Source organism: Tauraco erythrolophus, chromosome 20 (genome assembly GCF_009769465.1).
Source record: "Tauraco erythrolophus isolate bTauEry1 chromosome 20, bTauEry1.pri, whole genome shotgun sequence".
Taxonomy (NCBI): Eukaryota; Metazoa; Chordata; class Aves; order Musophagiformes; family Musophagidae; genus Tauraco; species Tauraco erythrolophus.
The window spans coordinates 4,255,113-4,268,436 of NC_141484.1; the positions used below are offsets into that span (position 1 = coordinate 4,255,113).

The 13,324-nt window shown below is 44.2% G+C and overlaps 2 protein-coding genes and 2 non-coding genes across 5 annotated transcripts in view; 2 read left to right on the forward strand and 2 right to left on the reverse strand.

Moving 5' to 3' along the window:
* The window catches only part of TEX2 (testis expressed 2), a 53,593-nt gene extending 48,700 nt beyond the window's left edge, over positions 1–4,893 (forward strand). Inside the window, exons 10-12 of one of the 2 annotated variants that reach the window (XM_086623836.1) lie at positions 1,432–1,641; positions 1,875–1,995; positions 2,864–4,893. In XM_086623836.1, the coding sequence (XP_086479962.1) occupies positions 1,432–1,641; positions 1,875–1,995; positions 2,864–2,986 (454 nt within the window). In that variant the 3' untranslated portion in view covers positions 2,987–4,893. The other variant, XM_086623837.1, reaches the window with a different exon arrangement.
* Positions 4,894–6,249: 1,356 nt separating this feature from the next.
* On the reverse strand, positions 6,250–6,383 carry LOC147527340 (small nucleolar RNA SNORA76). Its single transcript, XR_015222755.1, has one exon. It is a non-coding gene; the product is annotated as a small nucleolar RNA SNORA76 (small nucleolar RNA).
* A 187-nt stretch (positions 6,384–6,570) lies between these two features.
* On the reverse strand, positions 6,571–6,633 carry LOC147527341 (small nucleolar RNA SNORD104). Its single transcript, XR_015222753.1, has one exon. It is a non-coding gene; the product is annotated as a small nucleolar RNA SNORD104 (small nucleolar RNA).
* Positions 6,634–6,823: 190 nt separating this feature from the next.
* Positions 6,824–13,324, forward strand: part of ERN1 (endoplasmic reticulum to nucleus signaling 1) — a 38,138-nt gene continuing 31,637 nt past the window's right edge. The window contains exons 1-3 of the mRNA XM_086624321.1: positions 6,824–6,909; positions 7,445–7,654; positions 8,321–8,849. Coding sequence (XP_086480447.1) covers positions 6,824–6,909; positions 7,445–7,654; positions 8,321–8,849 — 825 coding nt within the window. The remainder of the gene's footprint in view (positions 6,910–7,444; positions 7,655–8,320; positions 8,850–13,324) is intronic.

The window sequence follows — 13,324 nt, forward strand, 5'->3', positions numbered from 1 at the left end:
TTTTTTTTCCTCTGAGTGTCAAGGCTATGCAATACTGCCCTCTGATGCTGTGCAAGAATTTTAAAGAAAATTTCCCAACTTCAGTTTTGCCACGTCATTCCTTGTTTTGGCTGTTGTTCTGATTTTTTTTTTTTCCTTTTTACATCTGATTGAAATTATACCAATCAATGAGAAATCTGTAGTAACACTGAAATGTCTCAAACAATCATAATGTTTCCTATGTCTAAACACATCTCAGTGATTTTACAGCGAATATACCAAAAGGCTCCATGATATATTCAAAATTTTCAATGGAGTTTCCTTGGAGTTTTACTCCTCAAACCTTTTGAAAACTATATGATGAATTGTTGGAGTTATTTCAATAGATGCATTTCATATCTTCAAAAAAATATATAGATCATATAAAGAACTCTTAAGAACAGAGAATTTTTAAGTAAAATACTGAAAGAATTTCCTTACACCTTTCAAAAATCTGCAGTATTATCACTAGAAACTGATGAGAGAGTAACTATTTTATCTAGGTAAAGTTACAGCCAGTGTAAAATCCAAAAGCTGAAATTAATTCACTCCTTTTATTACAAGCTGAGGAGTTTCTCATCATATCTCATGCTAAGGAGAAAGTTCTTTAAAAGCCTGAATAAACAGGAGTTTTTTGCAGGATAGGGAAATGTCATTTCCTTGTAAGGTTATCTCTGCTACATAACGTCAAGAGCCACAATTAGGTTACTATAGTGTGTGAAAATACCAAATACGCTATTCTTAGGGTGTATGTTTCTGAAATAGGATAGGTGTGAGAAAAGACATTCCTTAAAGTGTCTGTGTTAAAAGCTAGGATACTGTCTGACAGTATTGCCAGGAAAAAATAGCCTCTTTTTACAGGTGTAGTTAACCATTTTTGGAATATTGTTCCACCCACTGCCAAAATCTTTCCTCTTCTTTTTCCACCACCTTTATACTCATCATAAATGCTACTGTACCTTAAAATGAAAACCTTTTTGTTCAACACACACTGTTAAATAGATTCGACATGGTAGTTGGGCCTTCTATGCTGATATGTGTGCATATGTGTCAGTGCATCTGTGTCTTGACAATTTTGTTGTAAATAGACAGGTTGTCATTTCTCATGCCAGTTTGCTGGCAAATTTGATATAAGTATATTTGCAATTTTAAAAATATTGCGTTTCACATTTGCCATCTGGGAAGGAGGAGTGTTCAGACTGGGTAACTTCTGCCAGAAGCTTGTAGCTGACAGAGTATGGCTACGGTGTGCAGACACTGGTGGGTACTGCTTGGACATGTGAATATGTATCTGTTTAGAATTTTTACATCAAAACCTCTTAATGATTTAATAGGAAATCTATGCATGTTTTAGCAAACAGTAGATTTAAGGAAATTACCTTGATGTACTCTATTTCTGTTCTTTATCTCAAGGTATGTCGGAGGACATCGGACAAGTAAGATCATGAGAATTGTGGATAAAATTACCAAGTCAAAATACTTTCAGAAAGCAACAGAGACTGAGTTTATTAAGAAGAAAATTGAAGAGGTCTCCAATACTCCATTGCTGCTAACAGTTGAAGTACAAGAGTGCAGAGGAACACTAGTAATTAACATTCCACCTCCACCTACTGACAGAATATGGTAAGAGGACCTTACTGCAGAAGTAGGTGATGTTTCAGGTGTGTGCTGTGTAAGGGATTGCAACTAAGAAAAATGGTAAAAGTACAGCTGAAATGGGTTCTGGAAGAGGTGCAATACAAACTAGTTGTAAACAAGGTAGGAACTGCCATTAAGAGAACACTGACAGTTAACACATTTAAGTATATTCTTGGTTGGAGTGTTTATAATAAAACCTGTTCTATGTGCTCTCTAAGGTACGGCTTTCGAAGACCTCCCTACCTGGAGTTAAAAGCTCGGCCAAAACTTGGTGAGAGAGAAGTGACTCTGGTTCATGTAACTGACTGGATAGAGAGGAAGCTAGAACAAGAGTTTCAGGTGTGTTTCCTTTACTTACGTTTTCGTTTCATTAATGATAGTTTTGGTCTATTAGAGCGCTGGAGTTTTTGGTTTTCACATGTTCCCTGTTTCATTCAAGACTAGTTGATATCCTCCGCTGCTCCTGTTCCGTGGAAAGGATGGTAAGAACTCAGCTGAAACTGTCTGCTGGGATGGTCCCAACACCACGTGTAGACCTGGCTGGAAATCAGTTTTAGCACTTGTCAGAAGGATATTTAGAGACAAAAATGCCATTTATTTGAAATAGGTACTATGTCAGAATTTGTAGTACTTAAATAAAACCATCATCCTAGGTGTTCTTAGGTGATAGAGGGCCAAACTTGTCTAAAATTAAGAACAGATGAGGCAGTAAGGTATCCTGTTACTACTTCCTTTAAAATAAATAATTTTTAAAGATCACATTGACCATAGTGCAAATTAGGAAAAAAAAACACCTCAAAGTTTACAAATACTTGTAGAATAGGAAAAACAGCTTATTGACCAGATTCATTCCAGACCCCAACCTGTACAATCAATGAGAAATCAAACCCACTTACTTCATTAAAAGTACACAGGTAAGAGCTGAGAAAGCAGCAGAGTTAAGAAAAGTTTATATGTTTCCTGTAGTGCTATTTCAATTTAATGGAAAGTGAGAGATCTTTGTGTTTCTAAGCTTCATCTACAACTGTAAAACAACTAAATGGCTTGAGTTAACGGACACTGTAGGGCTTCAGTACGAGCATTGACTCTGCCCAACTCGGAAACCTTTTATTTGGAAATTTGTTTCATTTTTTAGCTAAACAAATCAGAAAACTAAGGTTTCAAGTGGCAAATGAAATGTAACTATTTAATTGCATCTCTTTCACAGAAAATCTTTGTCATGCCAAACATGGATGATGTTTATATTCCTTTAATGCACTCAGCCATGGATCCCCGCTCCTCTACGTGCCCTCCTAAAGATCTGACCACCGAGGCCCCTGATCACCCATGACATGTGAAGACTCTTGCAGTTTACAGTATTATAAAAGTTATGGTTTTATAAACTGTGCTGTAGTTCTCATCCTTAACTTGTGCCACTTCCCCCCCTCCAAAGGACTGCCTGTAACCATACCTTTGTGCTCACTTGCCTGGTTATTGTTCCTGTGTACTTCAGCTACATGAAGTTTCATTCCATTGAGCAGTGGATTTATTTTTGTACCGGCTGCCATCAGGATTTTAACTCAGAGGCTAAGATGACCTGTTGTTCAGGGGAGGGAGGAGGAACCTAATGGTAATAGATCAAGGAGCTTGTTGACACACCTTTTGTTCAGCTTATGTTTTCATTCTATGTTAATGTGCATTAAAGCATTGAAAGGTTCTTTGGCAGCAAAGAAACTGCGTGCCAAATGGAAAAATCCTAAATAAGGAATGAATTTATAAAACTGGAAGAATATTTTTTCTTTCTCAGGCAGTTGGAGGTGTAGAATGAACTGTTTTATGTTCCTTCACTTCTGCAGTCAATAGCTTGTGTCAAGCAATCGAAATATGAAATGCTTTCAGGATAAAAGAATGTAAATTGGATGTATAGGTAACATTGTGATTCAATGTGGTATATACATATTACTTTTTTCATACAGAACTTGTGCTTTTTTTGGGAAGCAAGTAGCCATAAAACACACACAACTATCAGTGAAGGTGGGACTGTCAGATTTTTATAAATGAGTAAAAAGTTGGTAAAGCCATGAGACCAAACCATAGCAAGCCGCCTTATAGTGAGGTACAATCACCTTGGTTCATGATTAATTCTGAATGTTTATAAAGACATGAGCACACACATAAAATGTCTAATACTGCACATGACCAGAAGTACTTAGTTACCCTACTGTGTACAGAGCCTCTTGCTACAAGGAAACACACCAAGTTTTTTCTTGTATTTGTTGCTGTGAGTCTTTTCCATTGCACTGTGTTTACACACAAAGCATGGGACCAAATTCTCACCTCACAGCTGTGCAACTCCAGGCATCCAATCACTTGATGTTTGTGAAAACAGCTGTGATGGAAAGATTTTGACCCCCATGCATTGTTTTTTTGGACTTTGTGGAATAGGAATTCAAGCATTGCAGTTATTCAAGCTGATCGCGATGTAATTAAAGACTGTTTCTGCTAATTAATGGCCAAAACTAAGGGGGGAGGGGGAACTGCCTTTTATTTGTATCTGGTATAATGATCCAAGACTAAATGTATGCAGTAAATTCAATATTGGAACACTACATATCTGCTATTTAACACACGTAATATTTTTCTGATACTCAGTGTTGCCAACTGTTCATGGATGTCAGAAAACGTTTTAGTTTACAAAGAAGGTGAGTTTTGGCTCTCCTTTTATAACATGATTTGCTTTTTTTAGAAGTAATTTTTTAAGAACTTTTTTCTACGTTGTGTTATCACATTTGATGTAAATCAGAATTTCCATGTGTAACTTGATGATTTACCATCTCTAAACAAAGCTATTATATTGAAGGTTTTTTAAACAGCACCTTGCCTGAAACATAAAAGAAAACTAGCATTTAATATATTTAAAATTAATTCTATATTTGAACACCTATTTTGGTTACCTTTAATTGAAATATTAGTAGGTTATATTTGTTACCTGAACTCCTTGACCATTCCAGGCTGTGTATATTCTGGGGTTTGCTGATTATGTAGGCATTATTTGCCTCTCATTAAGTCTGCATGTCTTGTACGCAGGTCTTTTATATGATTTAATTTTTATGTGCAATAACTAAAGTCGAAGGACTAGATGCACTAATGTGTAAACAGATTTAGACTTATTACACAAGATTGTCATATTGCACTTCATAAACTGTGGGTAACTACAATCTGCTTGCTTTGTTTTATTAAATAAATTTATCCCATGTCAAACAATTCAGTTAAAATTTATTTCTACATGGTGCTTTTAGCCACTACCTTCTACAAGTTGTTTCAAAAACTTCATTAGAAAGACAACATAGTATTTCCCTTTTTGTTTTTCAGATGTCCCCGAGTTGTACTTGCTGGTTATAGCATACAATTTTTAGCGTTAACAAATACTGAGACTGTTCTAGCTCTAAAAGGAAAAGCTCAGAGCTTTTTACAGCAGTGAAAAGAAACTCAAATTTCACTGCAGCAGTTAGTAGTCACATGAGGGTATATGGTTTAAAAACACTTTTGTTTTGTGCCTCTAAAAGCCTTGAAATGATTGCCAGGAATTACAGAAGTAATATGCAATACATTTTGCACTAGGTTGGGTGAAAGCCTCTCCTTTTACAGTCTTTTGAGACTTGGCTACTCTCTTGTATGTCCAGTCCTGTCACCAGCATGGTTGTAGGTGTAACTTTCCTATATCATAGAATGGTTTGGGTTGGAAGGGACTTCAAAGAGCATCTAGTTCCAACCCCCCTGCCATGGGCAGGGAAATCCTCTACTACACCACGTTGCCCAAAGCCTCATCCAACCTGGCCTTGAACACTTCCAGGGATGGGGCAGCCACAGCTTCTCTGGACAACCTGTGCCAGTGCCTCACCACCCTCTGAAAAATTTCTTCCTTGTATCTTATTTAAATCTGCCCTCTTTCAGTTTAAATCCATTGCCCCTTGTCCCATCACTACGTGCCCTTGTAAAGTCCCTCTCCAGCTTTCCTGTAGGGCCCCCTTTAAGTACTGGAAGGCTGCAGTAAGATCGCCCAGGAGCCTTCTCTTCTCCAGGCTGAACAGCCCTAACACTGTCACTCCACCCTCTCTGCCTGCAGGACAGCACGAGGACAGCCATTAACAGATGGAGAAAATGGAGTCCCTTTAACTGCAGCTTCAATCAGTCAAATTCCCATTTTGTTTTAGGTTCTCATTGTCTATGTAAAGGACCCCCAACATCAGATGCTTTTCTCCTGCTCAACAGCTGGTGCACCTTCACTAGCGAGGGGGTAATCCCTGTACTTCTACTAACCAGTTCCAAGCCCTCTCCACAACTGAACCTCGAGCTATTTAACAAAAAAAAGTGCAGTGGTCTGGGCTGGATTAAAGTCGTGCCGAATCAACCGAGAGCGCACGGGTAACCCGCATCCCCTTGCTCCCTGGTGTTGCTCTCTCCCACCGTTAACCCGCCGAGTGCCGGAGCCGTGCGGGCCGGCAGTGTATCGGAGCACCCCCCGATCCCCTCCCCGACCGGGCACCGCCTCCGCAGCAGCAGCTCCCGCCAGCGCCCGCCCGGCTGCGGCGCCATTTCGCGCGGCGGGCGACGAGCTGTCACTTGCTTTTAAAAGCGCCGCCCGGGTGGGCCGAGCAGCCCCAGTTATGAACAAGCGCTTCTCTCTAGCACTACAGCTTGGCCGGCGGCGCCGCGGTCAGGGCACCCCGCCGGGTCAAAGGCAGTGCGGGGAGCGGGCGGACGCGCGCGAAAGAACCAGCCGAGGCGCTCGCGGGGTGTGCACAGCTTTATTTGTCGGGCCGCTCCACCGCCGCCGCCGGTCGCCGCGCGGGCCCTGCAAGACACGAAGGGAAAAGGAGAGGTTACAGACGCGACAGGCCACAGCCGCCCGGCCGGGAGCGCGGCTGCCCGGGCGCTCAGCAGTCGGTTTGCTTCATGCGTGTCAGCAGTCTAACACGTGTCACGAGACATCAGCGCGGCCCGGCCCGGCCCGCCCGTCTACCCGCCCTTGCTGCCACCGCACTCACCTCCGCCCGCCGCGCTCACAAAAAGGCCGAGCCCCTCCCTCGCTGCTCTTTATAGAGCGCTTGGCGCCCCGCCCCTCCGCCTCTCGCCCAATAGGATTCAAGCCCGGGGGCACGTGCTGATGCGGGTGCGGTTGCGCGCGATGGTGGGCGGAGCTGAGAAAGGGCGGGGCTGGTGCTCGCAGCCGGTGAGGAGCGGCAGCGCTGAGGTGGCGCCGGGCCGGAGGAGGTAAGGCTCTGAGAGAGCCTGGCTAGCCTGCGCCGCCCCGGCCGGTCGGGTGGCTCTGTTCGCCTTTTCAGAAGCCACAGCGCTCTGTTCTGTTGTAGTTTGCTCTAGCACTATGCTGCTCTTAAGAAATAGGGCTTAATATTAAAACATGTAAAAGCTCAGGCCTTGGGCCTTGGAGCTGCCACCTGAGGGGTGGTTCCTGTTCCTGAGGAGAGGTGCCGGGGCCGCGAGGAGGCCGCGCGGTAGCGCTCCTCTTCCCGCCCCGGGTGGCCTCCTGCCGCCTCAGCCCATTTTTGACGTTTTTCCCACCTCCTATGAGGCCGCTGGGAGGCACTTGTGTTAAATAGCTACAATTTGGTGGTGGCGTACGCAGTGTTTGCGCAACTGAAAAACTCCTCCCTTAACGTGGCATGGCATGAAGTTCAGCTTAAAGCTAATAAAACCGTCTGTAAAGAGGTAATGGCACCTAAACGGTCGCCAGCTGGTTTTCAGACTTTTTTTTTTTTTTCCAGACACTTTTTTTTTTCCGTCCCAGGGAAGATGCAGCCCGGTGGGAAGGGAAACGCTGCCATCCTGCGGTATCCCGGGGCCTGGCGCCGGGAGCTGAGCGGAGGCTGCGGGGCGAAAGCCTTGCCCTGCGGTACTCTCGCGGGAGGCACGAGTTCTTACACAACGTCATGTGTGCTTTTTCCGCAGGCACAACTGGCCGCGTAACGCTGGTTGCGTACGATTACGAGGACTTTCTGTACGTGTGGTGGAGGTCTGGATGTGTTCCTTGTGTGTGCTGTTGCCATGGCGCACACGAAGTGGTGTGTTCGATGGTCTGCTTGTTCTGAAACGGTGTGAATGCTTAAAATCCAAGACCACCATAAAGAAACCCATCTGTCAGTACTGGAGAACCGAAATCTCGGTGTGGTTTGTAGCTCCAGGATGTTTTTATGTGTTCAGATTTGCAGGTGAGATCGTAATTACGTCTCCCGCCCATATAATCAAAGGCACGCTTATTAAAAGAGCTGCCAGAGCTGATCTGATACGTGCATATTGCATACTTTGTGCTCTGCAGCTCCATTAATGATATCAGTATTAAAAAGCAAACAATATGTAGCAAGGACAAAGTGGCTTTGTTGTATAAGTAGGCATCTGAAAGCTAGGCCTTTTGCCACGCGGTGTGAATTCACTCTCTTCTTTTTAGAGCTCCTTCCATTTGATTCGGTATTTTTTTTTATCTGTTCTGAGGAGCTTGTACTGTTTTTTGGTTCAAAGAGGCATGTTCTTTGCTTTTGCATTTATTTAAGGCACTTTGAGGCACGCCGGGGTCAACAGCGACTTTGTCAACACAGGAGCTAAGCCAAATAAATTTGGCCTGATGTTCTTTGAAAGTGAAAAATCAATAGGGAAACTACTCCGGCAGGGCGGTGCTGGAGGAGGGAGGCCGTTCGTTAAGCCTGGATTTACCCACAAGGTATTTAAAAAAAAAAACCCACAGCAGCAGCCCGCGAGCTGCCCCTGCACCCCGCGGTTTGAAACGTCAAGGGCTCTTGGCCGAGCGCCCCCTCCCCGGGCCGGCTGCCGTTTTGTCGCGGCTCGGTACAAACGGGGAGGCTCCGGCAGCGGAACGAAGCCACGGGGCGTCGCTGGCCGCCTCCGCCGCCCCGCAGCCCCCGGAGGCCGGTGTCCCGGGCAGCCCCGGCGAACCAGCGGCTGAAGGCGGCGGCGGCCCGGGCAGTACCTGTGCGCGGCCGGGGCCGCCCGCGCTGACGTCGGTGGCCCGGCCCGGGCCGCCCCGCCCCGCCGCGCCGCGCGGGGAGCGCCGGACACGCCGCAGCCAGCGCCGCGCGGGGGACGCCGGCCGGCCGGCAGCCATGGAGCCGCGCTGCCGCCGCCGCCTCCTCCTCCTCAGCCTGGGCGCGCTGCTGGTGCTGCTCTCGCCGAGGCGCGGGGTAAGCGAGGCGCGGCCCGGGCTGAGTCTGCCCGCTGGGCCTCGGGGGGTGCGGCGGGGAGGACGGGGGCAGCGGCGGGAGGGTGGGCACGGCTTGGCTGGGGTGCGTGGGCGCCCGAGCCGGTGAGGGCTGGGGGAGGCCTCGCCCCGCGCAGGCCGCCCGCCCCCGCCCGTCGAGAGGGGAGCCAGGGGGGCGAACGAACGCCCCGGTGGGCTCCTGCCGGGACTTTGGCGAAAGTTTGCCGTAGGCGCCGGCAGCCCGCCGCGGCGGCGGTGTTGGCGAAGCCAGCCTGCCGTCCGTGTTCCTGCCGTTAGTGCCGTGTGCCCGGCTGTACGCACGGGGTGAGGGGCTGTAGTGTACCGGCCTGATCCAGCTCAACAGCTGGGTACCTGCGGCTGTTGCACGTAACGTTGTACCTGACCATGTAGCATATATAGTAATCGTTGAAATATAAAAATACAGTTAATTTCCCGTGGAGTAATCGATTAAAGTAGGACAGAGAAACTTTTGGAAGCTGAAAGTATGTAGGTGGATAGAGGAACTAGCGAGACATGCCAGATCTTTGCTCTGTCCCTTCATTACTTCGTGAGGGGCCTTGTTTTCTTTCTAAAAAAACCAACGTTGTATATACGTTGATATCCAAATACAAATTATTAGCTACATGCCCTGTATACCGTCTTACAACATTTTGATCATTCTGTTTCCAGAGCAAAGATAGCAACATGCGCTAAACGTAGATGTGGTTGGTTGGTATCCAAAAAAACCCTACAGTTCTAAATTCAAAGGTAAAAGACAAAGTGCACAAGTCACTGTCCTACAAAACCCCTTAAGAAATAGCCAGGTTGGTTATAAGGTATTGTGTGGAGCAATAAAAGCACAGGGAGTAGTGAAACTGGTGCATAGCAGATGGAATGCTGAGCAGATTATTTGTATGGAGGTAATAATTTTAAACTCTGTACTTTAAAATGGGTGCTGTCTGCTGTGTGTGTACTGAGCTGGAAAACTAAGCCTTCAAAAGTTCAATTCTTAGAGGTGCACTTAGTAAATTCTCAGAATCGAGAGACAATGAAAAGGCCAGCTGGCATTTACTGTTTCCATTATACTCAAGTGAGGCAGAGGAAAGTTTCAGGTTCTGTTCTTTGGTGGATTGTTCATTGTTATCTGAAAGTACTGGTGTAATATATGGGGTTATAGTTCAGGTTAAGCAAAGCTGAAGGCTTTGTTTTTCACCTGGGATATAATAGCTCCACTCCTCTTCTTTAAAAGTAAACACATTTAGTGGTAAAGCTGTCCAACATACTTAGTGTTAATTCACTAGGAAACTGGAAAAAAATAAATGCAGACGGTCAACAAAAATCACTTTAAAATCTTTATCATAGAGTGCTAATGTCCGTGTCTTAGTCTGGACTGTAAAGTTGGACTGAGATCTCCTCAGGGTCCTGACAGGTTGGAATTCAGATTTTTCAAGGAAAACACTGATGTGCAGCTCACAAAGTTTTAAAAATGGTACTTAATACTAAGAGATATTTTTAAATACTAAAAATACTTTTCAAATGAACAGGTTATTACTAAATTCTGTGTAATTTTACTTGCAGAGTCACAAAAAAATTGACTCCCAGGACCTAGTAGAATTCAGCCCCATTTTTCTCTAGATTTCTCTCTCTCCTTCGTCTCCTTGCCCTGCCATCTTACCTCAGATCAGTAGCTGATTGTGGGTTCTCGAGTTCTCTGTTTCTTTTCTTGGCACATACCCTGGTCTTTTTGCTCTGCCAGCTGTAGTCCTCACCGTGGCTTCCAAGTCGAAATCTGTTCTGTGCTTCAGTCCCTTTTCAGAACTAGTTTTAATTTCTATGAACTTAGTCCCAGTCATCTCGCCTGTGATTAACCCATTTAACTGAGAACGCTTATTTAGAACTGTTAAAATTACCTGAGTAATAAATTCCCGTGGAAAAGACTGGCATACAATTCTTGGTATTGAGGCAACGTGAAAAGCATGAGATTGCCTAAAGATTGTGTTTTCTGTAGATTTCTTTTGAGAGTACTGGTGATGATCTCCTGCTCTGTATTTTCTTTGTCCAATAAATGTACTCATTGTTACTTTATATCCCAGCTTCAATACTGTTTTCCTACCAGGGCTTCCTTTCCTGTTTTTTCTTTGTAAGATGAAACAGTGTCTCTTGTTATTGAGATGATGCAGCATATAGCTCTTGGAATTGCCCTATGGATGTGTAGGAACACGTTGTAAGAGGGTGACATCTCAGACACAGCAATGAGGAACGAAATAGGGCTGTCCGTAAATAAGCAGTCACTGTAAATATTACACGGTAATGATTTACGGCTCTCAGTAGTTGGAAAAAAACCTTGGTTTTGTGAGCCGTGAACTTTCCAAACTGAGCCTGTTTCTCTTTTAACGTGAAGTCAGTGCAGCTCAAAAATAACCACCTCTCTGGGACTGAAGTGGCATTTGGAACTTTGGCCTGCTCCCTCCCTCACTGTGGGACGGGTTTCAGTGCCGTGTTACACGGTGTGTGCCGGCAGCACACATGGGCTGTTCTTGACACGGGAAAACCCCAGCCGTAGCCAGCTGTCTGTTCTGCTAGTGTGCTCTTTATCTCAGCGGGAGGCCAGTTTGGCCAGTTAACTGATGGGCACAAAAACCTGTGTACGACAGGAGAAGGTTTTAAAGAGGACCTCTTCAGGAACTACGTTACTTAACATAAATACGTTTTATTTGAGTTGTAGACCTCCTTGGTCATTCAAAAAATGGTATATTAAGGTTTAGGGTTTTTTTGTTGGGGGTGGAGGGGGGGAATGCAAACTTGTCTTTCGCACCTAAAATTATCCTGGGCATCTCTGTCCTGGAGTGTGAATTCATGTGTTTATAACTCTGTCCTTCTACTCATTTTGGTTGCTGATGTTCTTGTGAACGTTGAAATAAGTTTTAATTTTACTGAGACCCCCAAGTCTGAAAATTTAGCTGGGAGTTTATGGTGTAGAGCACCACTCAAAGTTCAGTCAAGTCAGAGGATAGTTGGAGTGGGCCTCCAGTAGTTCTCAGTTTTTCCTGTTGTAGTACAAATGGGCATATGAATGAAAAGTCACCATAACTGGGTCACAGCGTTGATGAGAAATAGCTGATGAAGACATGTTGGAACTTAGTTTAAGATGTAAAGATCTGTAGATTTTATTTAGTTTTCTAAAGAAGATGTGATTTATTTTTGATCAGCTCTCTTCGGTATATAAACTTTGTTATTAATTATACTGGAAAACTACCCCCAGTAGTTTACTGAATTTTAACACGAGTTTCTTCATGGCGTGGTTTTATTATGCAGAGTGAGTTTAGCCTCTAGCCTGGCAAAGTAATTAGAGGATAGCTGTCAAAACCAGGGTAATGCATCATGCGCTATCTGGGATGAATGTGCCAATTGCTGGCAATGTGTGCCAGTGTTTAAAAATACTTTGGTTTGCATCCTTATTGTTTTACCAGTTGTGGTTCCAGTAGCATAAATTATGGTATAAGCCTTTTCTTATTGAGAGGAAAGCGTCTGGTGCTGTTAATGCTGAAGTTGGTTTTTAATAGTTTTTTAGTAAAATGTACGTGTACTGCCTGATATATATTAAGCTAATTATGGAGTGAGGAATGTAGAATTTTTTACTTGAGTGATTATACATCTTGTCAACTTTTTTGTTTGGTAAGCCAGGCATTACCAAAGAAATTATGAGGATGTAAATTACGGTTATCAAACCATCCATCTTTATCATCCATCAGACCTTACAAATTAAATTTAGTGCATATGTATTCCAACTTAAGACTCAAAAAGAGAAAATTATGCCCTGGTAACACATGGCACTGTGATTTGTTTATGAGTGAACACTCAATTATTTTATGAAACAGTAACACTTCTCAGAGTCAGCAACACACCATCACACGTCCAGTGTCACTGCAAAGTGTTTTCCTGTTCTTTAATCATACATGAAGAACCTTTTGTGGTATCACCCCCACAGCAAAACATACTTCTAGGTTACAGAACGATAACCTCAAGGAACTGAGTGGCCTGGTTTTCTTTCTGTCTGCTGTTTCCACTGACTTCAGTGGGATTTGTGCATGCTCGGTGACCTGCATTTCAAAAGTACTGGTTTTAAGCAGATAAATTAATGGAAAAAATTATTCCTGTGGGGATCTGTTCTAACACAATAAAACAAATTAGGGCATTGTTTTGCTAACCCTTCAGAAAGCTTGAAATGTTGTGGTGAATGAAGATAATATCGCCTCTGACACTGAGCTGTACCATAGACACATACAGACACGCCAGAACTTGTTCTGCAGCTTTCGCGGACCTTTCTTTGGCTCCATCGGTCCTTCGGAATTGTTTGGAGTCGTTTCGTTTCTGTGATTTCTGAGTTTACCTAAAGATGTGGTAGATCCGGACTGAGGGGGAGATTCTTATGCTAGAGTTAACTAGTGTCTGTAAAGT